General features: G+C 41.5%; 1 protein-coding gene across 2 annotated transcripts; it reads left to right on the top strand.

Annotated features, from left to right (window-relative positions):
• The first annotated feature begins 3,436 nt into the window (after window positions 1-3,436).
• c10h19orf44 (chromosome 10 C19orf44 homolog) lies at window positions 3,437-26,918 on the top strand. Of its 2 annotated transcripts, none has more exons than XM_039767012.1 (10): window positions 3,437-3,523; window positions 5,327-5,446; window positions 10,532-10,662; window positions 11,122-11,694; window positions 14,960-15,338; window positions 15,587-15,678; window positions 15,757-16,192; window positions 20,179-20,268; window positions 23,941-24,107; window positions 26,654-26,918. In XM_039767012.1, the coding sequence occupies exons 3-10, from the start codon at window positions 10,543-10,545 to the stop codon at window positions 26,741-26,743; spliced, it is 1,947 nt and encodes a 648-aa protein (XP_039622946.1). In that variant the 5' UTR covers window positions 3,437-3,523; window positions 5,327-5,446; window positions 10,532-10,542; the 3' UTR covers window positions 26,744-26,918. The 2 variants fall into 2 exon arrangements, with proteins under 2 accessions (XP_039622946.1, XP_039622947.1); XM_039767013.1 differs by lacking the exon at window positions 3,437-3,523 and adding an exon at window positions 3,558-3,680.
• Window positions 26,919-26,944: the final 26 nt, after the last annotated feature.

Raw genomic sequence — 26,944 nt, 5'->3', positions numbered from 1 at the left:
CCTAGTGATCTGATGAATACACGATTTAAAATTCAGATTACAGTCAACAATCACCCCTAAGCTTTTTACCTCCGTCTTGACTTTTAATCCTAATATATCCAGTTCATTTCTAATCGCCTCATTGTATCCATTATTGCCAATCACTAAGATTTCAGTTTTCTCTTTATTTAACTTGAGAAAGTTACTATTCATCCATTCTGAGATACAAGTCAGACGTTGTGTTAGTGAATCAAGAGAGTCGGGGTCATCAGGCGCTATTGATAAGTACAGCTGTGTGTCATCAGCATAGCTGTGGTAGCTCACGTTGTGCCCTGAGATAATCTGACCTAACGTGAGCATGTAGATTGATTCAAGGCTAGGAAGCGATAGCACAGAGAAGAGGCCTCTGAAAGCAGCTGGGCTGATGAATCAGCAGAAAGGCAACAAAAGGCTTTTGCCGTAAGCAGGGTCACGCTGACATAATGCATGAAGAGAAAATCTTAGCAAAAATACTAGAAGAATATATTAGCAATTAACTTTAGTGTAGAAATGAAGACAAATCAAGCATGCCAAGCAATGATCAAATGAAAGCACATACTAGACTTCTTTTTAATTAAAGCTGAAGCTTCAGGTCACTATTATAAAAAGTTTGGAAGGTCTAAGAAAGAAAACGATGAGAGGAAACCCATATATGGAATCAAAGCCTTGGCCAGTTAGAAAAAATGGGAACAGCATAGAAAGATAACAAATTACACAAGGGGGCCAGTGATAGGAAACGTAAGGAGATAATAAGGGTTCCCATGCAAGCTTAAAGTTTGGCCGGACAGGAGTAAAAGTGAGTCAGAAAAGATGGGCAAGAGAGCTCATTATAGCGAGGTCAGAAAAGATAGGAAATGACATAAGAAAAAGCCCAAAGATGGTAAAAGGAAGCCATCCACCCAGTCTTAGACCAATCAAAATAAGCCAAACAGACACCAAGAGGAATAATGGACTGTAAAACCAGGTGCAGAATGAGCTAATGGAACGAGGTAAAAACGATAAGAAATTGTTATAAAAACTTCAATGGCTGTAATGATCGGGGCTCAGTCTCATTCGGTCGAATTGGGTTGAGTCCGTGTGGTTGATTTATTGCAATAAAGCCTTAAAACTCTGTCTGTCTATCTCGAGTCCTAATAGCCTTTATTTTTAGGTAAAAAGCCTTCTGATGATGAATTTTTCGCCACGACAGTATTCGCTTCAAAAGCTTTGTTGTGACAAACGGAGATTTGGAAACCTTGTGTTATTTGTGCATCTTTATTTTGTAAAGATGTTATTTATTTTTACTCATTTTTTATTTTATTATTTGGAAATAGCAGAATTTGCACATTATTTTATATTTTTGTCTGTCGTATTACAACATTTCAAAAAAATAAATAATTTATTAAGATCAAACAATTACTAAGTCCTTGAGTAATCCATACATCCGTCCATTTTCTAACCCGCTGAATCCGAATACAGGGTCACGGGGGTCTGCTGGAGCCAATCCCAGCCAACACAGGGCACAAGGCAGGAACCAATCCTGGGCAGGGTGCCAACCCACCACAGTACTTGAGTAATCTTTTCACCAAATACTTTTTTACTCTTACTTGAGTCATTTTTTGGATGACTACTTTTTACTTCTACTTGAGTAATATTATTTTGAAGTAACGCCGCTCTTACTTGAATACAATTTTTGGCTTCTCCACCCACCTCTGTATACAAGCCAGGGGTTGATGGTGATCCTCTTCCTTGTGTTGCATTTTGAATGTGTCCAGTATATATTATTGAACGCACTCAAGTAGAAGCTAGGCTGCCTTTTCTGGGCACATCCTCTGGTGGGATTCAAGCCTGCTTCAATGGGTGTTTTTGAAGGCTTCACCCACACCGGCCGCTTGTGAGATAAATTACAAGAGCCACGCTGAGACTGAGTTTCCTTGCTTGTATTTTGTACGTTACGGTTGTAAAGATCACTTGAAGTACTGGCACAACTTGAAAACTCAGAAAAGGCGAGTTGGTGTGGCAGAGGCTCATGAATACCTAAAAGCGGAAGATGTATAAAGTCCTCTTGAGGTAAATTTAAAACAGTAAATGGTGATCTTGCACCGTCAGCAGCCTGGTAGTCCTGAATGCAGGGGGCGGGTTGCAGGCTGCTCTATCAGCCAATGAAGTTCTGCAGCACTGTGATTGCATATGCATGAGGTTGATTAGCATACTCCATATATGGATGTTTCAGGACAGCCTTGGGGCACATTGACTTGTGCACATTTACAAGGCGATTTTGATTTATAAAAGGTAAATTATGTGGATCTGTGCCTATGGCACGTTTAAGAAATCAGATATTTTTTGGCATCTAAATTTTGCTGTTTTTTGTTTTGGCAGGCGCATATTTTCACGTTCAAATTCACACAGTTTTATAAATGAGGCCCTAGGTCTCCATGTGTCTGTCGCTCTGGTAGAGATGATCCCTCTCAAAGCAAATGTGGGGCACCACTTACACCTTCAGCAAAACTGCTCAAGCCAGAATTATGCAATGATGCACTTAATAATCAGATTTTGAAGGTCTTTATTGCAAGATGACCACACTCTCACTGTTGCAGTACATTAGAATTCTCTATTTGGGAAACTGATTGGGAAAAAAAAAAGTGGATGATACCCAGTAAGTGCCATATAACTAATAAAGTGATGGAGATCACATTTAAGATCATTCATCACAGTGATCCTGTAAAGACTCCAGCCATTTACAATTAAAAATAGTTGATAAATAAAATTGTTTGTGACAATATTCCTGAAACTATTCATCATTTGTTTTGGTTATGTCCCATTGGAAAAAAAAAACAAACTCCTGTATAGATTAAAAAAGAGCCTAATGTGGATGCAGATTATTATTTTAGGTACAACCCCACTTTAAAATAATACAAAATGTCATTTGTAATTAATTAAATCACAATATTGGCACATTGTTATATACACAAAATGAACTATTCTGAAATAAGTCCAGCTTTTGAATATTTTAAAGTGGAAATAAACGTGCATCTGCGGTGGGTTGGCGCCCTGCCCAGGATTGGTTCCTGCCTTGCGCCCTGTGTTGGCTGGGATTGGCTCCGGCAGACCCCCGTGACCCTGTGTTCGGATTCAACGGGTTGGAAAATGGATAGATGGATGGATGGATAAACGTGTATCTACAAACTATTTCAGAATGTAAAAATATGGAATCTATTGCTGTTTAACTCTTTTAAAGCTGTTTTTTGGTTTTCGTCTGTCTGCCGGCAATGCTTTTGTTTCATGTTGTCCTGTGATATGTTCTCCTGTTTTATTGCCTTTTTATTGTTGTTTTTGATGATGACGATGATTATTATTAGCAATAATTGTACAAAGAACTATAATAGTGAGTGAAACATGACGAGGTTTGTTCGGGACTTTTATTTTGACACAGACGCAAGTCGGGTGAACCGGAAGTCGGTTTCTTTAGCACACACTCAGCCCCTGTAGGCGGGGTGGCAATGCTGTGGTGTAGCGGAGCTGAATGGTAAGAGTGGCACTCAGGTTGAGTTGGTGGGCTGCTATGTCGACGTTACGTTTGTAATAAATATTGCATAAAATAACAAAACATACTATCATTATGGAGTAAGTCCGGGAAATCGAGTTTCGTCGCAACAGTTAATGTATTTCGGCCACAGATGTCGGTGGGTAAAAAGCAATCAATCAGACACAGCTAAAGAGACAACGTACAAAGACGGCATTTCTACAGGATGAAGGTTCATTCTAGAGGGAACTTGTAAATTCCATTTTATCCTGTATAATGCCTCACTGGGACTGCCAAGTCAGACGTTTTCTTTCTATTTTAAAATTTTGTTTCGACCGTGTTATACCAATTTATGTATGTATTTATTTAAAGACCTTCTGTAAAGAGCCAAATTTCCACCTGGGGACAAATAAGGATTTTTCTATCTGTTCTATAGTGCCTTTTCTATCTGTTATATAATGCATTTCATATCGATCGATCGATATGAAATGCATTAGATCGATCTTCGGGTCGTTTCAGATCGTTGCGTTGCACTTGATAGCGTGTTTCAGTCTCTGTAGTTCTTTGGCTGATGAAGTAAATTTTGACTTCAGAAATCCTATTTCGAATAATCCATCTGGTCCAGTTTAAGGAAAATGAGTCGCAATAATCGCGTGAAAGAGTGCTGATCGGTGTTCAGTTCGATGGACTGATGCTCCATTTCAGATTTGCTCCTTGCCTTGTCGCTTCTTTTGTATAATTTACTGGTAATTGGCTTTCTGTAGTTATGTACGCGAGGTGATAGAAAAGTGTGAGCCTGCCGTGGTAAGAGAAACGAAACGCCAGTAAAACGTTACAAGTTTTTTATTTTTCAGTATAGCCTCCATGACCACTAGGTTCTCGTGTTAAATTGTTCACTAAGCTTTTCTATGCCGCTGATATTATTTGGCTGACACTTTTATCCAAGGCGACTTACAACATCGAGATGCAATTGGTTACATTTATTTTTTATCTGATTTTTTCCTGGTTCTGTTTTGCACTTGCTACTCCTATTTACTGTATTTTTTTATTTATATCTCATCTTTGTGTCTAATTGCTTGTGCATAGTTCCCTGCCGCCCTATCCGCCTCCCCCATCTGTACCCTCACAGTGTACGTGCCAGTAGAGATCTCTAATCTAACCAGAGCACAGACAGGTGAAGTTAACATGCTCAGGGTCACACCCTGTCACTAGCACCTCAGGAGTTTGTTGTCCAAGGCCTTAACCGTTACGCCACACTGCTTAAAACGTGTTTGTGATCTTGAATTAAATGCATGATAGCTTTCAGAGAATATCTGATTTCATTTCAGAATAGCCGAAATGGACTGATTGGTTTCCTTTCGTTAGCCCCAAATCGTTTCTTCTTCTTCCACTTCTATGTGGGGTCGTTGTGCTTGATCAACATTCTCCATACAGCTCAGTCGTGCACCGCCTTCCCAGTCAAGCCCTTTTCCTTCAAATGTTCTGGACTAACTTGTTTAGCTGAGCCCACCTGTGGCCCGGTAGCCCTCACTCCATCTTCACAGGGGTCAGGTGTGGCCCCTGTGCGCCCCCTACGGGGTACTCCCTAGCGTTTATTGAAGCTGATTGGTTGGATTGATTCCATCATTGAGGTTTTTGGCCTTGCCCTTCCTGACTCTAACCCTCTCTTATTTATGTGGACTTGCGCTCAGTGCCAAGTCAGAATGGTTTGCCACATGCCTCCCCCCACCCACCCCACTGCGGAGTCTGGATTATTGGTCGTCAAGTTACTTATATTCTGTTTTTTTTTTTATCTTTTCCATGTAGACCTCGCATTACACAGCCAGTGAGACTGCTTTGCTATGGACTGGCACCTCATCCAAGGTTGATTTCTACCTTCTCCTGACACAACCACCAGCCCACACGATTCTGGATTGGACAGAGCAGGTATGGAGATGGACTTATTTGTTCTGCTAAAGCAACTTTCTCATTAATGTTTGGGTGCTGTTTAAGAAAAAAAATGAAGCAATTCAGTGGTCTGAATCTTAAAAAAACATGTCAATTAACATAAAGGGAAAAGAAGTTAATTAGCAGCCAAAACTGGTCACTACAGTCCCTGACAAAAGTCTTGTCGCTTCTCTATTTTGTAGAAGCTCCTGCTATTAACCTGCCTTTTAATTAATCAACTGGTGTTAGAAATAGCTCATATGAAAAGCTAAAGCCCTCCCAAATGACGTTTAATGCACTGAAATAAATTAGTTTCACTGAAAAAAGATTTATCATTTAATCAAGACAGAAAGGTCAAATTTGGGCAAGACAAAACTTTTGTCGCCTATACAGAAAATGAACAACTTGACTGCAAATCCAAAAATATGTCAGCAAATGAAGTAGTGGTGCTGTGAGATCCAAATTTAATATCTTGTATGACTTCCATGAGCTTGAAGGACAGCATCCATGCGGTTTGGCAAGGATTCATACAATTTATTGATGAAGTCATCAGGAATAGCAAAGAAAACAGTCTTGCATGCCTCCCAGAGTTCATCAATATTCTTTGGTTTCATCTTTCATGCTTCCTCTTTCATCCTACCCCACATATGCTCAATGATGTTCATGTCTGGTGACTGGGCTGGCCAATCCTGGAGCATCTTGATCTTCTTCGCTTTAAGGAACTTTGATGTGGAGATGGAAGTATGCGATAGAGCACCATCCTGCTGCAGAATTTGGCCTTTTTTATGGTTGGGTAGCTTAAGATTTCTTGGTATCTTAGACTATTGATGTTGCCTTCCACCCTGCAGATCCCTCACATACCCCAATACTGGATGTAACCCCAGACCAGGATTTTGCCTCCACCAAACTTCAATGTTTTCTGGGTAAATCTCGGCTCCATGCGGGTTCCAGTAGGTCTCCTGTAATATTTGCGGTGACTGTGGTGTAATTCAACAGAAGATTCATCTGAAAAATCCACCTTCTGCCACTTTTCCAGCGTCCATCCTTTTAGCAGGCTGTGGGCCTTGGCAAATGCCACACGGTTTTTCAATTGTCTTTTGTTTAGTGATGGCTTATGGGCACTGATTCGACCATGTAGGCCAATTCGAGACAGAATCCGACAAACTGTTCTGGTTGACACAGGGACTTCAGGTGACCAGGTCTCGTGGAGCTCTGCTGCAGTGGAAAATGGGCTGGCCTTGGATTTTCGAGCCAACAAACGGTCCTCTCGAGCAGTTGTCTTGCAGGGTCTTCCTGACCTGGGCTTGTCAAAAACGTCTCTTCAAATCTTTTTTTTATCCTCTGAACTTGACGCTGAGACACATTGAAGGTGTTTGCCACATCTGCAGTGGATTTGGTCTTCAGCCTCTTGATAATCAACACTTTAGTCTCAGGGTGAATCTTAGGCATGTTTGCAGAGGTCTAGTTGCAGTTGATGTGAAGGTCTAGTGTATTGGGGTTCTTTTTATACACACCTGAGACCTAATTGATCCATTATTAGTCACAGGTGAAGCTCATATGACAAGGCGACAACACTTATGTCTTGCCAAAAATTGACTCAATGGGCTTTACCAAGCTGTGAATATTAGAATACTTTTTGTCAGTTTCGTTTTGCACTGAAACATTATTACAAACGCTGATGGGATTGAAATGACCCATTTCTTGTAACAAAATCTTGATTAGAAATATATACTGCTCAAAAGAATTAAAGGAACACTTTTTAATCAGAGTATAGCATAAAGTCAATGAAACTTATGGGATATTAATCTGGTCAGTTAAGTAGCAGAGGGGGTTGTTAATCAGTTTCAGCTGCTGTGGTGTTAATGAAATTAACAACAGATGCACTAGAGGGGCAACAATGAGATGACCCCAAAACAGGAATGGTTTAACAGGTGGAGGCCACTGACATTTTTCCCTCCTCATCTTTTCTGACTGTTTTTTCACTAGTTTTGCATTTGGCTACAGTCAGTGTCACTACTGGTAGCATGAGGCCATACCTGGACCCTACAGAGGTTGCACAGGTAGTCCAACTTCTCCAGGATGGCACATCAATACGTGTCATTGCCAGAAGGTTTGCTGTGTCTCCCTGCACAGTCTCAAGGGCATGGAGGAGATTCTAGGAGACAAGCAGTTACTTTAGGAGAGCTGGAGAGGGCCATAGAAGGTCCATAACCCATCAGCAGGACCAGTATCTGCTCCTTTGGGCAAGGAGGAACAGGATGAGCACTGCCAGAGCCCTACAAAATGACCTCCAGCAGGCCACTGGTATGAATGTCTCTGACCAAACAACCAGAAAGACTTCATGAGGGTGACCCAAGGGCCCCATGTCCTCTAATGGGCCCTGAGCTCACTGCCCAGCAGCATGCAGCTCGATTGGCATTCGCCATAGAATACCAGAATTGGCAGATGCACCACTGGTGCCCTGTGCTTTTTACAGATGAGAGCAGGTTCACCCTGAGCACGTGACAGAAGTGAAAGGGTCTGGAAAAGCCATGGAGAACATTATGCTGCCTGTAACATCATTCAGCATGAGCAGTTTGGTGGTGGGTTAATGATTGTCTGGGGAGGCATATCCATGGAGGGTCACACAGACCGCTACAGGCTTGACAAAGGCATCTTGGCTGCCATTAGGTATCAGGATGAAATCCTTGGACCCATTGTCAGACCCTGTGCTGGTACAGTGGCTCCTGGTGCACGACAATTCCTGGCCTCATGTGGTGAGAGTATGCAGGCAGTTCCTGGAGGATGAAGGAATTGATACCATTGACTGGCCACCACACTTTCCTGACCTAAATCCAATAGAACACCTCTGGGACATTATGTTTTGGTCCATCCAATGCCACCAGGTTGCACCTCAGACTATCCAGAAGCTCAGTGATGCCCTGGTCCAGATCTGGGAGGAGATCCCCCACAACACCATCTGTCATCTCATTAGAAGCATGCACCGATGTTGTCAGGCATGTATACAAGAACACAGGGGCCATACAAAGTGCTGCGTACAATTTGGAGTTGCTGCAATTCAATTTGGGCAAAATGGACTAGCCTGCCACATCATTTTTTCACTCTGATTTTTGGGGCGTCTTTGAATTCAGGGCTCTGTAGGTTGATCATTTTCATTTCCATCAAACGATGTGGCATCCTTTCGTTCCTAACACATTAGCCAGTCTATATCAGTATAGATATCCAGGAGGATTTCTTTTTCCCATTGAGATCTGATGTGTTTTCAAAGTGTTCCTTTAATTTTTTTGAGCAGTTTATTTTAGCGACACTTCAGGTCAATTTGTACACAAGCGACAAGACTTTTGTCAGGGACAGTAATTAAGGAAAGGTCAGGTCAGGTTGGGGAGCCCCCACTGGTGCAGCACACTGCCGCACTCACCACACGACAAAACCGCTCAGGATCCTGGTTAGCAGTGAAAACGGGTCACTAATTAGAAAAAGGGTTAGAATGAAACCCTTCAGCCACTGCGGCCTGCAGTTCAACACCCCTGCACTAGTCAAACAAAGTACACTTTTGGGGGGGGGACGATTTACATGCAGACAAACAAATTGCTAGTGTCCGCAACATTTGCATACATTAACCTACAGTAAAGGTGAAGCAATCTCAAATTACTTAAACGAGCCATGACGATGATGTATAAGTTCATTGACATTATTAAGATGAAGCCATTTCACTAAGCCTCATGGGGCGAGTTACGAGGTGTGGCAGAAAAGTAATGAGACTGATTTTTTATTTACCAAAGTTTTTATTTTTTTTCAAACATCAATGTTATCCCCTTCAAAGTAGTTCCCTTGGGCAGCTACACACCGATGGAGATGTTGTTCCCACTGTTGGTAGCAGCGCTGGAAGTCTTCAACCGGTATGGTCTTCAGCATGTCCGTTACACTCTTTTGGATGTTTTCTAAAGTCCCGAAATGACGTCCTTTGAGGACATTTTTCAGTTTAGGTCACACAGACTGAGGTCAGGTGAATAAGGGGGCAGGGGAACCACAGGAATGCGTTTTTTCGATTGTCCTTCTGCTCAATTGTGAGGTTTTTCGGCACCATTTTGGCACAGACCTTTCGCATGTGCAAATGTTCAGTCAAAATTTGATGAACGGTAAATCTGTTCAAATTGAATTGTTCACTCAACATCCTTAATGTTAAACGACGGTCTGATCTCACAAGAGTGTTCACACATTCGATGTTTTCATTGGTTTTCGAAGTTGAAGGCCTCCCTGAAAAACTTGAGCTCGGGATAAAGAATGTTCCCCATAGGCCTGTTTTAACTTTTCAAACGTCACACTAGTGCTGGGCGTTATGGAAAAATCATATATCACGATATGGATTATTTTATATCACAATAATGATATATATCACGATATACCACCCACAATAAAGTACGTTTCCAGTTATTCTCTGAAAAGTTTGACAAAAATATCATTGCATACTTTTTTTTGCAACTTTATTTTGAAGTGACATTTAACTGAACTGTCACAAAACCACAAGATGGAGTTTCTTTGCGAAAAAGTTCATTTTTATTCTTGATTATCACTTATATAAAGGGTAGAGGATGCATTGCATAGCGACAAGACATTATAATTCATTTGTCATAGCCTATTTAATGCAATATTTTCTTTAGTAATTGATAAAATTAGGTTAGAAACGATAGAAGAGAAATAGGACGATAGACACTTTTCTATCGTCCCCACGATATATATATTGTCATATCGCCCAGCACCACGTCACACTGGCCGTTTAATGGCACACCGTTGCTCCAAATTCTGCTGTTCCATTTTGAGTGACGCACAACCAAAAACACAACTTCGCCAATAGCAGTCACAAAAATCACATAGTTATCGGAAGGAGTTGAAACTCGCACTGAGCTATGGGAGGGTACTGATACACGTGCTCTATCAAGGACAACAGCGCAGCATTGCCAGATCGCTTACAGTGTTGCCAGTCTCATTACTTTTCTGCCACACCTCAGTATAAAATTCCAAGTCACAGTTTTAGACTAAACGGGCATTGAGTGGTAACTGGTAACCTGTTTGTCTGATTGGCAGCTCAAGCAAAAATGTGGAATCAGAAGAATCAGAAAGCCCCACGAAGTTCGGCTCTGGCCCGGGCACAGGCTCAGCTGTCTGGGCAGAGGGTGCGGAGTGCGGATCGAGATAATACCAAAGATGAGCTGCAGGTAAGTGACAGCTCTCATTGATGTGCTGAGGTGGAGGCAGGCCGGGTAATGGCTGAGGTGGAATTTTTTATTTTGTTTTTTCTGTCCTCCGGGCCATCGGACCTTACTTTATTCTTTGTTACTTTGCATTGCCTAATCTTGTTTTATATTTTTCTGTTTTCTTTCTTCATCTTGTGAAGCACTTTGGGATACATAATTTGTATGAAAATGTGCTATAGAAATAATGTGCCACCTCCTTAAAGGAGATCGAAGTGATCCAGTTAGCACGTGAAAGTTACACTTTCACTCAACTCTACTAATGACAATACATGGAATGTCTCATTTGTTGAATTGGCTTGGTTCTTACGCTTGTTTATAGCTATTTATTTCAGAACTGGGTATTGAGATTTTTTATTATTATTGCCTGCTGAAGAATTTTAAAGAGCTGTTACCAACATTCCTCTTTGTTAAACCTTCCAGGAGTACATGGAGGCTCTGACTAGGAAGACCCGGTCTCTAAGAGAGAGCCAGAATCTGGACGGCTTTCCGGGTGATGATCCCGACTTGGAAACAAAAGAGAATCAGTTCCTGCGAGCCCAGGAAGCCTTCACGAAGCTCTCGGTGGACAACCCATTTCTCAAGAAGGCACCACAGGTTGTGAAGAGCAGCCAGCCTCCAGCAGCTAGAAATATCAAACCAGGACCAGGACCCAATACCCGGAGCTCAACCAGTGCTGCCCTGAACAAAGTGGCACAAATTGAGAGCCGAATTAAGAACAGACGGTTAGCCAGTGCTGCGGCAGCATCGGCAGACCGAGACATGAGCTTAATGAGTTCGGATGAATTGCCATTTTCTGCCCATTCCAGTGGTGACTACAATGGCAGAGGTGATCAGTTTCTGAAAAGGAAGCCACAAGCCTTGAAACAACAAGCCAAATCTACGGTTGCCACTGACAGCGATGAAGAAGATATGAAGAAATTGTTGGGGAGCTCAGTGGAAATGTCTGAGGAGAATCGGCGAAGACCCTTTACTCCTCAAAGCCCTGAACACATGGTGGGTATTCTGGCAGGTGATTGGTTCCCTGCAAAACAATGGGCCAGTCAAAATGTCAAATCTATTCCTTTCATTTTATGTAAGACGCTTTAGGTTGGCATGGGGTTACACCACAGTTTTATTTATTAGTTTTTATTTATACGGAATCCGCATAACAGTGCTGAATTATTGCTTACTCTGATTGGTTCAATTATTGATCACTCTGATTGGCTCAAAAGACATAAGGTGTTTTAGCAGACAACATAACCAGCTTACATACGCCAAAATAAAAGTACAATTTCTCTATATTCTTGGTCCTTTACAATATTTTTCAATACTTCTTGTGTTCCTGTATGTGTGACATTTGTCAAGACTTAGGAAGAGGAGGAGGTTGGGTTTTTTTTTTTGTTAATATGGCGTGTTGCTGCACCCACCACACGTTGAACCACCTCAGGGTCCCACTTACTGGGTACATAATACACAGGCAATGTCTTGAACCATCACCCAGAACCTTCTTACTCTTTGTTGTTCTGTGACTGGTTTCCTGATATGCTTGAACAAGTGCTTGACATTTACTAACCCTTTTTCCACGACGTCTAGATAGATAGATAGATACTTTATTAATCCCAAGGGGAAATTCACATAATCCAGCAGCAGTATACTGATACAAAGAAACAATATTAAATTAAAGAGTAATAAAAATGAAAAAAATTAAAATAAAATTAATGTTCGCATTTACTCCCCCCCGGGTGGAATTGAAGAGCCGCATAGTGTGGGGTCTCCTCAGTCTGTCAGTGGAGCAGGATGGTGACAGCAGTCTGTGGCTGAAGCTACTCCTCTGTCTGGAGGTGACACTGTTAAGTGGATGCAGTGGATTCTCCATGATTGACAGGAGTTTGCTTTATGCCCGTCGCTCTGCCACAGATGTTAAACTGTCCAGCTTTACTCCTACAATAGAGCCTGCCTATGGTGCTACTCTGCCTCGCAGATCCAGCTTCTTGGGTTTGAATCCTCTGCCTGGTTGTTGTATGGAGTTTGCACCTTCTCCTTTTGTCTCTGAATATTTTTTTTCCCATGTACTCTGATTTATTTTCCATATCCTGATGATGTGCACATTAGTATACAACATTGGAACAATATCGATGAGAAAAGGCCATTCGGCCCAAGAGTCTCGTCAATCCTATTTACGTAATTCCATAAGAGTGAGGGCCGGTTTATACTTCACGCTCAGAACGCGTACACATCATGGTTCATTTGACGCAGCCTCTGAGCACGTCCTCAGAAATTAAAGCGATGCGTGTGCAAGTTGCAGTACCAGCACAAAGTCAGGGGGGAGCAGTGTGATCAAGTTGGCACGTAACATCAGGGTCTCTGTTTACTATCAACATGTGACAGAAAGCCGCTTCGCGGATCGTACAGGATCGGTGTGCGCGCTTCGATGTTTGATGAATGGTTCGATGTGGTGAAGCAAAATGCCGACATACAAATACATTTGCGGTGCTTTTATATTCCAGCGTCGCATATTCCCCATCGTAATGACACAACACGTTACCTTCTTCTGCGCCGTCAACAGCAACATTATGAACGGCCGCGTATTTCAGCCACAGAGAAAAAAAAAAGTTAGGGACACGGTGAAAAAGTGTATTTTGTGATTAAAGTGGAAACTTCGGCTTACATCTCGAAGTGTCCACTTTAATCTTGTAGTTTACTTTATTATTAGAGTAGACCATCGTAAACCTCGTCTTAAACCAGCCCAGTTGTTAATCGCTACGTGCTTCGGGGGCTCCCTCCTGTATTGACAGCAGTGGCATGCAGCAGTTGCCACACAGAACACATTAAAGGTATGATATTCCAGTTCTCTGTACATTTAGAATCTTTAGATTTATACTTGATATCACTTTCGTGATTAAATGCATTAAACTATCTATATTACGTGCTACAGGTAAATCATTAACTTAAATAATGAATGCTGTTAATAATTACACACGTGGGGACAGACGGCACAGTGGCGGAGTGATAGCACTGCTGTCTCGCAGGGAGTCCCGTCCCTGGTGTTCCTTGCGCGGAGTTTGCATGTTTTCCTGGTGGGTTTCCACAGCGGGCTACGGTTTCCTTACAAGGACACGCAGGTTTGGGGATTTGGTGATGCTAAAATGACGCTAGTGTATTGTGTGTGCTTGTGTCCACCTTGCAATGAGCTGTTGTCCCGTCCAGGGATTGTTTCTGTCTCACGCCCGATGCTTGCTGAAATGGGCGCATCCCTGGATTGATGGATGTGATCATTAAACATCCACCCTTTTCAGAGATATTGTGGCAAGGTGTCCTCAAAATTTAATGGACGTTTCGGGCAATTCACAACCCAGCGAAGCCAAACCTGTTCTCACTGTGATGATATCTCACACTGCCACCTGGTGGAATCTTCCAGATTTACATAAAGTATGTGCGAAGTATAAACAGTACGCGTCCAGAGGAGAATGCGTCGCGTTAAGTATAAACTGGCCCTAAGAGTATAAGTAAGAGGCAAATGCTCCATGTGGGGTGAGGTCTTTAGTGGATTCCCTCAGAGGGGCTGACCTTGGGACCACCATTTATTCTAATTTATATTAGTGACATAGATTGCAATGTAGTTTGTAAATTTGTGAAATTTGCAGATAATGGTAAAATCCTTGGGGAGACAGCAGGTACTGAGGTGTATTGTGTGCAGGTCTGGTCATCACACTACAAGAAAGACACAGCAGCGCTTGAAGCTGTAGAGAGGAGAGCAACCAAGTGCATTCCAGAACTTAAGGGCATGTTGTATTCTGACAGACTTGGGCAGTTAAACCTGTTTAGTTTCGAGCAGAGGAGACTGCGTGGGGGCCTAAGCCAGGTCTTTACCATTCTCAAAGGTATGGATAAAGTAGATCCAGCAGAATTTTTTCATTTTAAATGTGAATCATTTACATGAGGACACCAGTGGAAATTAAGGGGAAGTCCATTTAGGACTGAAGCCAGGAAGCACTTCTTTACACACAGAGTCACGGGAATCTGGAATAAACTACAGAATCATGGACAACCTTTAAAGTATAGAATCTGGATGAGTTGTTGGGACAGCTTAGCTATTAGCTGAACAAACGGACTTGATGGATTGAATGGTCTCCTCTCATTTGTCAAATTGCTTATTTTCTTGTGTCATTGGCTAATAGGTGATTCCAGGCCCAGTGATGGACTGGCACCATGTCCAGGACTGCTTTTCCACTTGTCTGTCATGCTGCAGTGCTGACCCGATCCTCCTTTTCTCTTTCAGCCTTTCTTAAAGTTGGGGCAGCGGCGTTCCACCACCCCTCTCCACAGGAACCTTCATCAGTCCCTTTCCAGATCTCCCTCCCCACCCAGCAAAGGTTCCCCACGGCACCCAGGCTTCAGAATGCACTCAATGCGGACTCCGTCACCTCGCCGGTTCCGCGCTTATTCTTCCTTGAGCTCTCCTAAAGGAGTCCGTTCCCCAACTCCTACTCCACCCAGTGGCCACTCACCTCGGAGGGTGCTGTCACCGAGGGCGAGATTGCTAAGGAGGTCTTCATCATCTTTGTCCACTAGGAGTGATGCCAGGTCTGTGGAGGATTTGTACGCTGAGGCAGGGCTGACAGAGGACAAGATTAGTGAACAAAGTGAAAGTTCAGATGGTAAGTGCTGGGCTTAGCGGAAAATTATGCAAATACTTGGGTGAAAGTAACAGAGTGGAGGGGTCTTTATGTGATTTGTAACACTGGTGGGTTTTTCTTTTGTCGGGGTGCCTTTCTGATTAATAACAACAGGAAGAAAAAAGTTTTTATTGCCTCATACTGTTCATATTCTGCTTTCCGAAACTGGAGAGCCCAGGCCGCAATTCCCACGATGCTGGATATCCCCATTGTTTTTTTAATGCTTTCAGATTTTAAGATGAATATAATGACCATTGATGATCTGGAGCCCGCCCTGGAGGAGAAGGTGAAGACTGACAAATCGGATGCAAAACGGGCACAGGTATGGTTGCCGCTATTTTTATTAACTACTCAGTTTGGACTCTAATAGCTTTTTAGTAATAGAGTTTCTCTTTCAAAGACGGTGAAGGTTGAAACGACACAGGGCAGCCGAGGAACTCGCGTGCCCGACAAGGAAAAGCCCCGTATTGCAACCGAGCATGAAGCCACATATGAGAGTGACTTTGAAAGCGAGATCCCCACAGAAAAGTCCATCAGTGAAATCTCCGAACACTTAGGTGTGGGTTCACCTGCTGACAGCATCGAGGAAGAGGTCTCCAAAGAGGGGCAGTCTTTGGAGGGAGAAGAGCAAAGCGATAGCGACAGCAACAACTCAAGGTCCGAAGCGCCCAGCTCCCAAACGTCTAGGAGCAGCTCCCACTCGTCTAATTCATCATCTTCGGCTCGAACGCTTACTCGGTCCCGGTCTGGAACCCCAGCCCCATGCAAACGGCCAAAGGCACGAGAAATCGCTGTGCAGACGCAGACCCCTGGGTTTGCTTACAGCTGGGCCAGAGGTTGGTGGAGCATTTTTACTTTTTATTTATTTATTTTTTACAGTGGGATGCAAACGTTTGGGCAACCTTGTTAATAGTTATTATTTTCCTGTATAAATCGTTGGCTGTTACGATAAAAATGTCAGTTAAATATATCATATAGGAGACACACACAGTGATATTTCAGAAGTGAAATGAAGTTTATTGGATTTACAGAAAGTGTGCAATAATTGTTCAAACAAAATCAGGCAGGTGCATAAATTTGGGCACCACAAAAAATAAATGAAATCAATATTTAGTAGATCCGCCTTTTGCAGAAATTACAGCCTCTAAACGCTTCCTGTAGGTTCCAATGAGAGTCTGGATTGTGGTTGAAGGTATTTTGGACCATTCCTCTTTACAAAACATCTCTAGTTCATTCAGGTTTGATGGCTTCCGAGCATGGACAGCTCTCTTTAACTCACACCACAGATTTTCAATTCTATTCAGGTCTGGGGACTGAGATGGCCATTCCAGAACGTTGTACTTGTTCCTCTGCATGAATGCCTTAGTGGATTTTGAGCAGTGTTTCAGGTCGTTGTCTTGTTGAAAGATCCAGCCCGCGCAGCTTCAGCTTTGTCACTGATTCCTGGACATTGGTCTCCAGAATCTGCTGATACTGAGTGGAATCCATGCATCCCTCAACTTTGACAAGATTCCCAGTCCCTGCACTGGCCACACAGCCCCACAGCATGATGGAACCACCACCATATTTTACTGTAGGTAGCAGGTGTTTTTCTTGGAATGCTGTGTTCTTTTTCCTCCATGCATAACGCCCTTGTTATGCCCAAATAACTCCATTTTAGTTTCATCAGTCCACAGCACCTTATTCCAAAATGAAGCTGGCTTGTCCAAATGTGCTTGAGCAGACCTCAAGCGGCTCTGTTTGTGCTTCCTCTGCATCACTCTCGCATACAGCATCTCCTTGTGTAAAGTGCGCGAATGGTTGAACGATGCACAGTGACTCCATCTGCTGCAAGATGATGTTGTAGGTCTTTGGTGCTGGTCTGTGGGTTGACTCTGACTGTTCTCACCATTTGTCGCTTCTGTCTATCCGAAATCTTTCTTGGTCTGCCACTTGGAGCCTTAACTTGAACTGAGCCTGTGGTCTTCCATTTCCTCAATATGTTCCTAACTGTGGAAACAGACAGCTTCAATCTCTGGGACAGCTTTCTGTATCCTTCCCCTAAACCATGATGGTGAACAATCTTTGTCTTCAGGTCATTTGAGAGTTGTTTTGTGACCCCCATGTTGCTACTCTTCAGAGAAAATTAAAGGAGGAGGGAAACTTACAATTGACCCCCTTAAATACTCGGATTCACCTGTGTATGTAGGTCAGGGGTCACTGAGCTTACCAAGCCAATTGGAGTTCCAATAATTAGTTCTAAAAGTTTGGGAATCAATAAAATGACAACGGTGCCCAAATTTATGCACCTGCCTGATTTTGTTTGAACAATTATTGCACACTTTCTGTAAATCCAATAAACTTCATTTCACTTCTCAAATATCACTGTGTGTGTCTCCTATATGATATATTTAACTGACATTTTTTATCGTAACAACCAACAATTATACAGGAAAATAATGACTATTAACAAGGTTGCCCAAACTTTTGCATCCCACTGTAAATCCATTTTGACCATTTTTAATGGTGGAGCTCATTTTATTAGAATTTTATTATAATTGTGTTATGCTGTGTAGCAGATGGCCCTGAAATTGGGAGAGGCCTACCATTCTGTGCTGACTGTCCTGCCACAGCCAAACACCAAACCGTTTTTGCTCATATGAATGTTATCCATTGAGAAAGGTTCTGTATTAAATACTTGAATTATTTTGAAGTTTGCTTTAATTGGGAACAAAAAAATGGTTGTGATAAAAGCTATCAAAAATTTTTAAACCCTCACAAATGTGTTTGGGTCACATATAGCAGTGAGCCTAATACGTAAGGCTGAAACATATTAGAAATAAAAATACAACCAACATATAGACTTGGCCGATGATGGATGCAAATACTTGCATAATTTAAGCCCGTGGATATGAAAATTGAACTTATCTACAAGATTAATAACCGTTGGAATGAGCGAGAATTTGAACCGATTTTTCATCCTTGGAACCTCAAACCTGTGACTTAATGCAACTACTGAAATTGAGAATGTAACGGATGTGGAGGCAAAAACGCAAGGTCAGTGTCAGGTAGACCAAATGAACAGCTTTATAGGAGAAGAGCATCAGACCTCCTGGCAGTCATAATAGCAGTTCTGTTTTGATTGATTGAAAATCAGGATCTTTATAATCCAATTATAATAATACAATCCAGCTAAAAATTGAAAAAGAAAAAAAAAAAACTAAACATTTCCTAATTACGAGTGGAAATCAAAAAGTAAAGGCAATTTGAAAATGATGCGGGAACCGCAATGAATAGAAGCTGACACAATATAACATTTGCGATGGCTTATGGTAGTCCAAACACAAATAGCATAGCAGTCGGCCATTAGTCTAGTTGAAGCCAAGATCAAATGAACATGGATGCTCGCTGTGGGATTGCACTCTTGTTGAACAACACATCGTGTGGTGAGACTTCTTTGGGCAAAAGGGAGTGAAACCTGCAGAGATCCACTAAAGGATGTTGAGTAGTGCAAACTTTACGGTACTCTGACTCCGACTCCTCATGCACCATGGTACGGGCAGATCCAGAGATGATACCCAAATGGACATCGTAATTTGTTTGTCTTTTAGGATGAAGGCATTCGCCATACCAATGTGGTTTTGTGTGCACAGTGCTGATGGTGATGATAAAGCTTTATCAGTTACACTTATTCTACCCACTTTAAACTTTTATATCCATTCATATTTTCACTTCTGTACTGAATCAACATACCTTGGATGTGATATAAAACCGATCTCTGACTCCATGTGGTCATTAAAGATCTCACTCAAAAACAGTAGAGTGTACCCCAATGTCCTGGCTACATTGCCTACCATGACTTTGTCTATTCTGCCTCCTAATCGTCTGGTCTCTAACTGGCCAACTATCTCTTTCAGCCCTTCTCCACCGAATAGCTAATGGGTGGTGAGCATACTGGTGCTGGAATATCTACTGTCGCATCATTCTAGTGCAGGGGTCCTCAATCCCAGTCCTGGAGAGCCGCAGTGGCTGCAGGTTTCTGTTCTGACCTGGTTGCTTAATTAGAAAGCAATTCTTGCCAATAAAGCACTAACAAGCTATGAAATTAAATTAACTCTGCTATGTCCGGTCATTCTCATATCCTAGATTTTCTTTCCCTTTCTATCATGCAAATGATTTGAAGGCTAAAATGGACGAGTAATTCTCAGTCCTTCACTTTTTTACTCTTCATTTTTCTTCCAAGTATTTAATTAAACCCAATAGTGCAGATAAATACACACAGGTGTAAATGTAAATAAGCTAAATGGAGAAATGCTGCTCTCTTTTGTCATTTGCATGTTATTGATAATAAGGAGCAATTAAAATAGCAGTTTAAGACAAAATTAAGCAATAAGGGCTCAAAATCACTAAAGTGCAGCAGACGTGTTACTTTAGCAATACGTGCTTTTTATTAAGCAACTGGGTTGGAGCAAAAACCTGCAGCCACTGCGGCTCTCCTGGACCGTGATTGAGGACCCCTGTTCTAGTGGATGCTACACATTTGTGGTGGCTGACGTGGCTCCCCAGTGTCTAAGTATAAAGTGCTTTGAGCAGGTCAGACAGGCGCTATATGAACATAACTAATTAACAGGCAAATTCTGTACAGGATGATGTATCACCCACAAAGCGAACGACAGACTGTAAGATAATATTATTATAATATTCCTAATGTGCAAAGTAAGAATATCAATGGATTGAGTACATATGACAAATCTGAGTTAAGGCCTTTAGTGAAGCACCTTACTAGAATGATAAAAATCAATGTGGAAGGCACTATTACATTTTTTTTTTCTTTCTTTATAAGGTGATGCTGTTTTGCGTCCATCCGTAGGAATGTCGTATGTGGATCCAACACCCATCGCCAGTCATGCCGTCAGCCCCGATGCCATAGAAGGTAAACTAATGCTTGAAATTCCCACAGGGGGGTATTTCGAGGAGGGGTCTTGGAAGATTAAGCTGGTGGCACATCACACGTGTTTTAATTGGAGGGGATGTGAAATTTACATCCAACTCAAAACATCAGAGAGACGAATTCTCTCTTCCGTTACTGAGGTCCAAAACACCTCTGTTTCTTATTCCTTATAGCTGCATTATGTGATTTTTTAGTGCCAGGTGAGCACTTGTTACTTGTCATCTCCCACCTGCACATGAGCCCCTCCCTGTGATTTAAGTCAAAATCAATTTTGATTTTGTTGAGAAGAGTCCAGACTGCTTGGACTCGTATCCTGGGCATGTCAAACTACATGACTAGGCCCAGATGTCATGGGACATGTCATATGACAGCTTGTATAATGTGATAGAATCTTAAAACATGAAGACAGCTAGACCATGGAGCACAAGATTTGGGTTGTTTTTCTTGGGCACTGGTTCTCAAACTTGGTCCTGGGTACTGCGTTTTTTGTTCTACTCACATTTATATATCACGTTGCTATATAAATAAATGTTGTTATCAGTAAGCGAGTCATTTTCTGAATGATTTGCTGGTCCTCTTTTTCTGCATTCACAAAAGTCTGTATGTTTGACTTTTAATGGATTTAGAAAATGCTATTGTTGCTATAGCTTTAAATGCTTCAAGTCTCTTTTGCTGTTTTCCTAATAATTTGCCTTTTGTCAGTGTGTTTGAAGCACTTTTTGCAACAGCTATCTGTCAGCATGAAACACCTTAGCCACTAATGGACCAATTTTGTTGAAATGTCATACACTTGTTCTGTTCTTCAGGGAAATTTGTCGAGACGGATGAGTTTTCATTGATATGTCTCGAACAGATGACTCTGTACAAAGATTTGAAATTTCAGAATCTCTCTCTGAAAAGAACTTGTCCATCTTAAAAACAGAGAAATGTGCCATTTCAACAATGATTTACTTTACTGTTTCAGTTATACCTTGAGAGTGGTTACTCCAGCATATATTTTGTATATTTTCCTTGATTTTACCCCAGATAGCCACCACTTATGACAAACAGATCTCCGATACAAGTTTGCCTGTGCAGGTATGAAGTCATTTGCTGTCACAAAGTTTCACAGGCGGGCAATCCTACATATGCAAATCCAGATGTGATTGTGGAAAACTCTATATTAGCAAATTGATCACAAACAGAAGAGAACCTGTTACTGCATCAGCATTTCACTTCTCCCAATGCTTTAAGTCTTAACGGGCAAGATGAGTGAAGTTTTAAATTGTAAAAGTATAAAATACAAGCAAGCAAATTAAAGGTTACCTAGATATGAATGAAGTACCCTGTGCCATGTTAGCTAAGCTAATATGCACAGACTAAATCAACATTTACTCAGTAAATGATCAGTAAAGGATGTGGGCTTTGCTTTCTTCATGCAATAGCCTGGAGAACAGCCAGCACTTACTAATATTATGTTGTTCAAGGCTATCAGGCCTGACTTTGTTCTTACTCCGGTACCTTACACTAAACCAGCCTCATAACTGCATTAGCTGCCGATTATAATGATTCACAATTTCACTGACACTATTATTTATTAGCCTGCAATCAGGATGTCTGGTCATCCTATGTGTCCTATCAAGTTACTGTAGAATATCAAAAAACGCAGCCTATCTAATAAACATTGTTTTGATGAATCCAACGTACTGTAATTACAAAATATTTATAGTTTTGTGCATGCTGTTCCAAGTTGGAGGCCCATTTGATTAACAATTTGTTAAATTTGAACAACATCACAAGGGGGAACAAGAAATACACAAAAACAGACAGCACTGGCACTTGGGCAGTGTGGTGTAGAGGTTAAGGCTTGTGACTTCAAACCCTGAGGTTGTGGGCTCAAATCCCACTACTGACACTGTGTGACCCCTGAACAAGTCACTTGACCTAATGTGTTCCATTTAAAAAAACCAAAAAGAACTGTAACCAATTGTATCATAACTGCTGTAAGTTGCCTTGGATAAAGGCATCAGCCAAGTAAATGTAAACTTGCTTCCACTTCAGGCGATGTGTGGAATCCTTTGTGCTTATTTGTGAAAGTCCATCCATTTTCCAACCCGTTGAATCCGAACACAGGCTCACGGGGATCTGCTGGTGCCAATCCCAGCCAACACAGGGTGCAAGGCAGGAACGAACCCCGGGTGGGATGCCAGCCCACTGCAGGGTACACACACACCCACACAGCAAGCACACACACGGGATAATTTAGAATCGCCAATGCACCTAACCTGCATGTCTTTGGACTGTGGGATGAAACCGGAGCACCAAGAGGAAACCCACGCAGACATGGGGAGAACATGCAAATTCCACGCAGGTAGGACCCGGAAAGCGAACCCAGGTCTCCTAACTGCGAGGCAGCTGAGCTATATTTGTGAAAGTGTTCTGTTATTTTTTTTTTCCCCACCCTGTCCTGATCCATTGGTGTTAATGACGACATAAAGCAGGCATTAAACAAACGAGGATGGGCTTTATGTTTGGGCATACAAGCTCCACAAGTGTCCCTGTAGGTGTCTTTGAAAATGTGGTCTCCCTGGTAAGTTACCATCAGTGTGCCACATTTGCCTGGTATCCATAATGATCATTCGCATGAATACATTTTGCCTGTTCTTCCCAAATATTTGTCATAACTGCTTTATCATGCTTGCTTTGCAAGTCCCATTTCATAAAAATTTGCTATGGCAGACATGCTAAAGTACAGAAGGAAATTATTATAAGAAGTTTTTTTATTACATATGCTATGTTAATTGCAAATTGTCACTATGTATGAATAAGGTATGTGTGTGTGGTGCCTGTGCAGGTCCATTTTTAGCCTTTGGCCCCCACAACCTGAAACAGATTAAGAAGGTTTTAGAACCAACCTACTAATCTTCATGCAATGAGGGCTACAGTGCTAGCACAGCCCTCAAATGCACCTGCATGATACACCAGATGTACATTTTGTAACTTGATTCTGTGTAGTCTTCCCTCTTAAGTACAGTATATCCTATTAATGATATTTAATAAGTTGACTGGAGAGCCAGGCAGACAATACTGAATGCTGAAAGGCTGCCATTTACTTTAACATCAGACCTGCTAAGGTGCATATATTAAGAAATAATGACTTGATCAGCCAGAACAGCTGGAAAAGCAGAACAAAAATCATGACAATGAAGAAAATTTCAAAAACAAAACCACTAAATTAATTATCCCCATGTAACATACATAAATGCTTGGTGTATTCTTACAAAACTGACCAAACTTACCTTTTGTAATTTCTACATTTACCCCTCACTTAGAAACTACTACTTAACTAATTACTTAATTAGGCTAGGACTCCAATTAAAAACAAAAGTTGGTTGGAACAAAACCCTGCAGCCATGTGGTGTCCTCCAGTACTGGTCTTGTGCCCATGTAATGTTGCCACATGTCACAACAACAATGGTGAGGGGGCAGGTGATGTGAAGGGAAGAAAACATGATCTGATCTGGTGCTCTCTGCTTTCTTCATTCAATAGCCTGGAGAACAACTGGCACTGGTTCAAGGGGATCATGTCTGACTTTGTTCTTACTTAGGTACTGATTTAGGAAGCCTGGCATTAAGTGGCCATTTTTTCACGGCAGGTTTTTTGTGTCTCTACAGCTCTGACTGCTTACAGTCCTGCAGTGTTTGCTCTAAATGACATGCTGAGGCAGCAGTTGGCTTTGACCCGACAATTTATTGAGAGCAGTCAACAAATGTACTCATCTGTGCTGCAGTCACTTGGTCCCGATGACTATCACTACACAACGTTGGAAGAAACCAAGCAGGTAAATCCTAAGACATGCCCCTTGCCCAGGGTCTTTCTCACTTTGGCATACACTGTCTAGTTTCTTCTGACTCTCTCTGTTTGTTTTTTTTTTTTTACTACAGTGGTTGGTATCTTTAAAAATGTGTTAAACAGATTACAGACCGTTATGTGTGAAGGGTGCTATATATATTAAATGCAGTCTGGAGAAAACATTACATAACAATTATTTACTGGTATTGAATTTGCCAGTCTAGGGGAGGGTTCTCATGTTACCCTGCTGCTGGTTTTCATTCCAATCAGTTTGACCATTGTCAGGTCATTTTCCCCTCTATTTAATCTGTTTCATTAGCAAGCTTTTCTTGTCTTATTTTTGCATTCATTAATATAGGACAGTATATTACATTTAGAAAAAAATCTGAAATGCATACTTTTTACCACAGCTTTAAATGCTTACCTTTCCTTTGTCATATTCTTCCTACCTCAGCATCATTCGTATGTGTGCTAATTAGTAAGAAAAGAAAGTTAAACATAAAAGAGCATATTTTATAGTGGCAGTGTCAACGAAAGGCAATTTAGACTTCTAATGCTCTTTTATTATTGGTGGACAACTTAATCATAGAAATGCCTAAATAATGTCCCCGAGTTAATCTCACTTTACATGAACACCCTGCAATACTTACCTCTGGAACCCTAAACAATGCAGGTGGCATGCTGATGACATCACTCTCATTCCCAGTTTTCCACCCCTGCACAGGATAAACTTTAATACCTTAACAATGGCTGAGACCAATTTTTTTCCATTTCCTCACTGCAAAGGATAAACTGGTCGTACCAGGGATGAACGCTACAGTCACACTACAAACCTCATTGCTCAGTTCTGACTTTTTCCTCAGATAGGATTTGCCTATTTTGACGGGTCAGTACAACTGACCGGTATCTAACTGTAATGTGAACACATCTGTCCTCCAAAACAGCATGCGCGCGCATATTGATTGTGCACGAGTCGTCTGCGTTATCTACAAAAAATATTTGTAAGACAACTCATAGTATTAAAACTGATGGAATGGATGTGCTAGCAGCGAATGTATGCATTGCATTTTGCTCTGGAGGATGGCAAACATTCCACCAGCTATGCATGATAGGTCAAGAAAACAGGAAAAAAAAAAGCAGCACGGCTAGCTTTTCTGTTTTCTGGGGCTACTGCTGACACCACTGTACCAAGAGATTTCTGGATAAGAAAACGGAGCCAATAATGTTGGGACCGTGACTATTTTCACAGCTTGTAGTTCTCCTCCATTGTTGTTTTTGCAACGTTGTTAGTGCTGGCTAATGGTGGCAGCACTCTGCCCATGGTATAGGCAAAAAAAAGCCATGTGAGTACCAATCTGACCGTTCTTATTCATGTCACATGGCCACGAATTGGATACATACCCAATCTAGGACCACATATGGAAGTGACTCAAATCTAAATTTAAAAGATCAGATATCTGTGTCCACGCAGACTTGAAAACTGAAGATTTCTACCATATGAGAGCAAAAGGTTGGATTTGAGTTACTTCAGCCTGTTAATGTGAATTCCGTCTAAATACCCTAACAAAGGTCAAGGGCTTGCTCCTGCCGGGATCACAAACCATTGTCTGCTCCCAGTTCTCTACTTCTAAAAGGATTTAACTTGCTGTAATTTGACTAGAGACAGAATAGAGACATACAACCTAAAACGATTCAAATCACAGTCAGTTCATTTGACTTTTTAGCCGTTGCAGTCTTTACCTTCTTGATCCAGCAGAAGTGTTCCTTTAATGTGTGAGGCATTGCACCATCATTTTTTCTGTTGAGCTTGTTGGGGTGTTTATTTTTTTGCGGGTGGTACTTTTTAGTAAAAGCTGTAATCCAGCATGACAATAAAACTGTTATACAAATTAACTAAGAAGAAAACATTATTTGCGTTCTTAGATGAGTTTTCACTTTGGCACGGACAAAAGTTTGTGTACTGATGACTGTGTCCTCCTATTAGACACTGTGCACTCTTGCTCCGATTTTTTTAGTGCCACCCCCCGATACACCATATGGCCTATATTTTAAGTTGGACCAAAAGCAATGCAAAATATCATGAAAATCACTTCAGCTAGGTGTGTGTGACTGATGAACAGACAGACAAGTAAGTGATTATGACTTTATATAAAGTAGATAGAACAACCAGAAGAAGTGAATGCAGCTGCTTATGACTTGTATAAGTTATTTAAGGTGGAGAATCTTACCAAGTAATTCAACTAAAATGAAACATAAAAATGTTACTGGAGCACTAATTGACTTTTCTTTAAGAAACTGATTTGAACCAAAAATATGCAGCAACTATGGCCCTCCAGGACCAACTTTGCAGACCCTTAAACATGAAGCCAGACAGGTTTACTAATGTATTTTTATTGTACACTTGTATGTAAAATGGCCATACTACACTATCCCTATAAACTGCCAGGTCTGGTAAACATTCTGCTTCTTCAAAAATTTAAGGACTCGTTTAGAAATGGAATTCATACACTGAATGACTGTTCCTACCTTTTACAGTTCATCCAAAGTCACAAGCCACCAGAGCTGACTGTGGGCCAGGCTCTAAAGGAGGTGCTTCAGGAGATGAAAGAGTACCACTACATCTGAAGTGTCAATCTGAAGGAGAATCTGCTAAGGTTACAAACTGAGCTTCATCACAAAGAGACAAGGCCATGACATGCTACAGTAAAACAGAATGGACTTGCAGAAAAGGGCACAAAGCCAGGATTTATATTTTTTTATTCTGAATCTTTTTGAGATATTAAAAATTCTTTTGTCACAATTTTATGGTTTTTTTTTTTTATTAAC

This window comes from Polypterus senegalus, chromosome 10 (genome assembly GCF_016835505.1).
Source record: "Polypterus senegalus isolate Bchr_013 chromosome 10, ASM1683550v1, whole genome shotgun sequence".
In the NCBI taxonomy this organism is placed as follows: domain Eukaryota; kingdom Metazoa; phylum Chordata; class Cladistia; order Polypteriformes; family Polypteridae; genus Polypterus; species Polypterus senegalus.
This window is presented reverse-complemented; position numbering and strand designations above follow the sequence as displayed.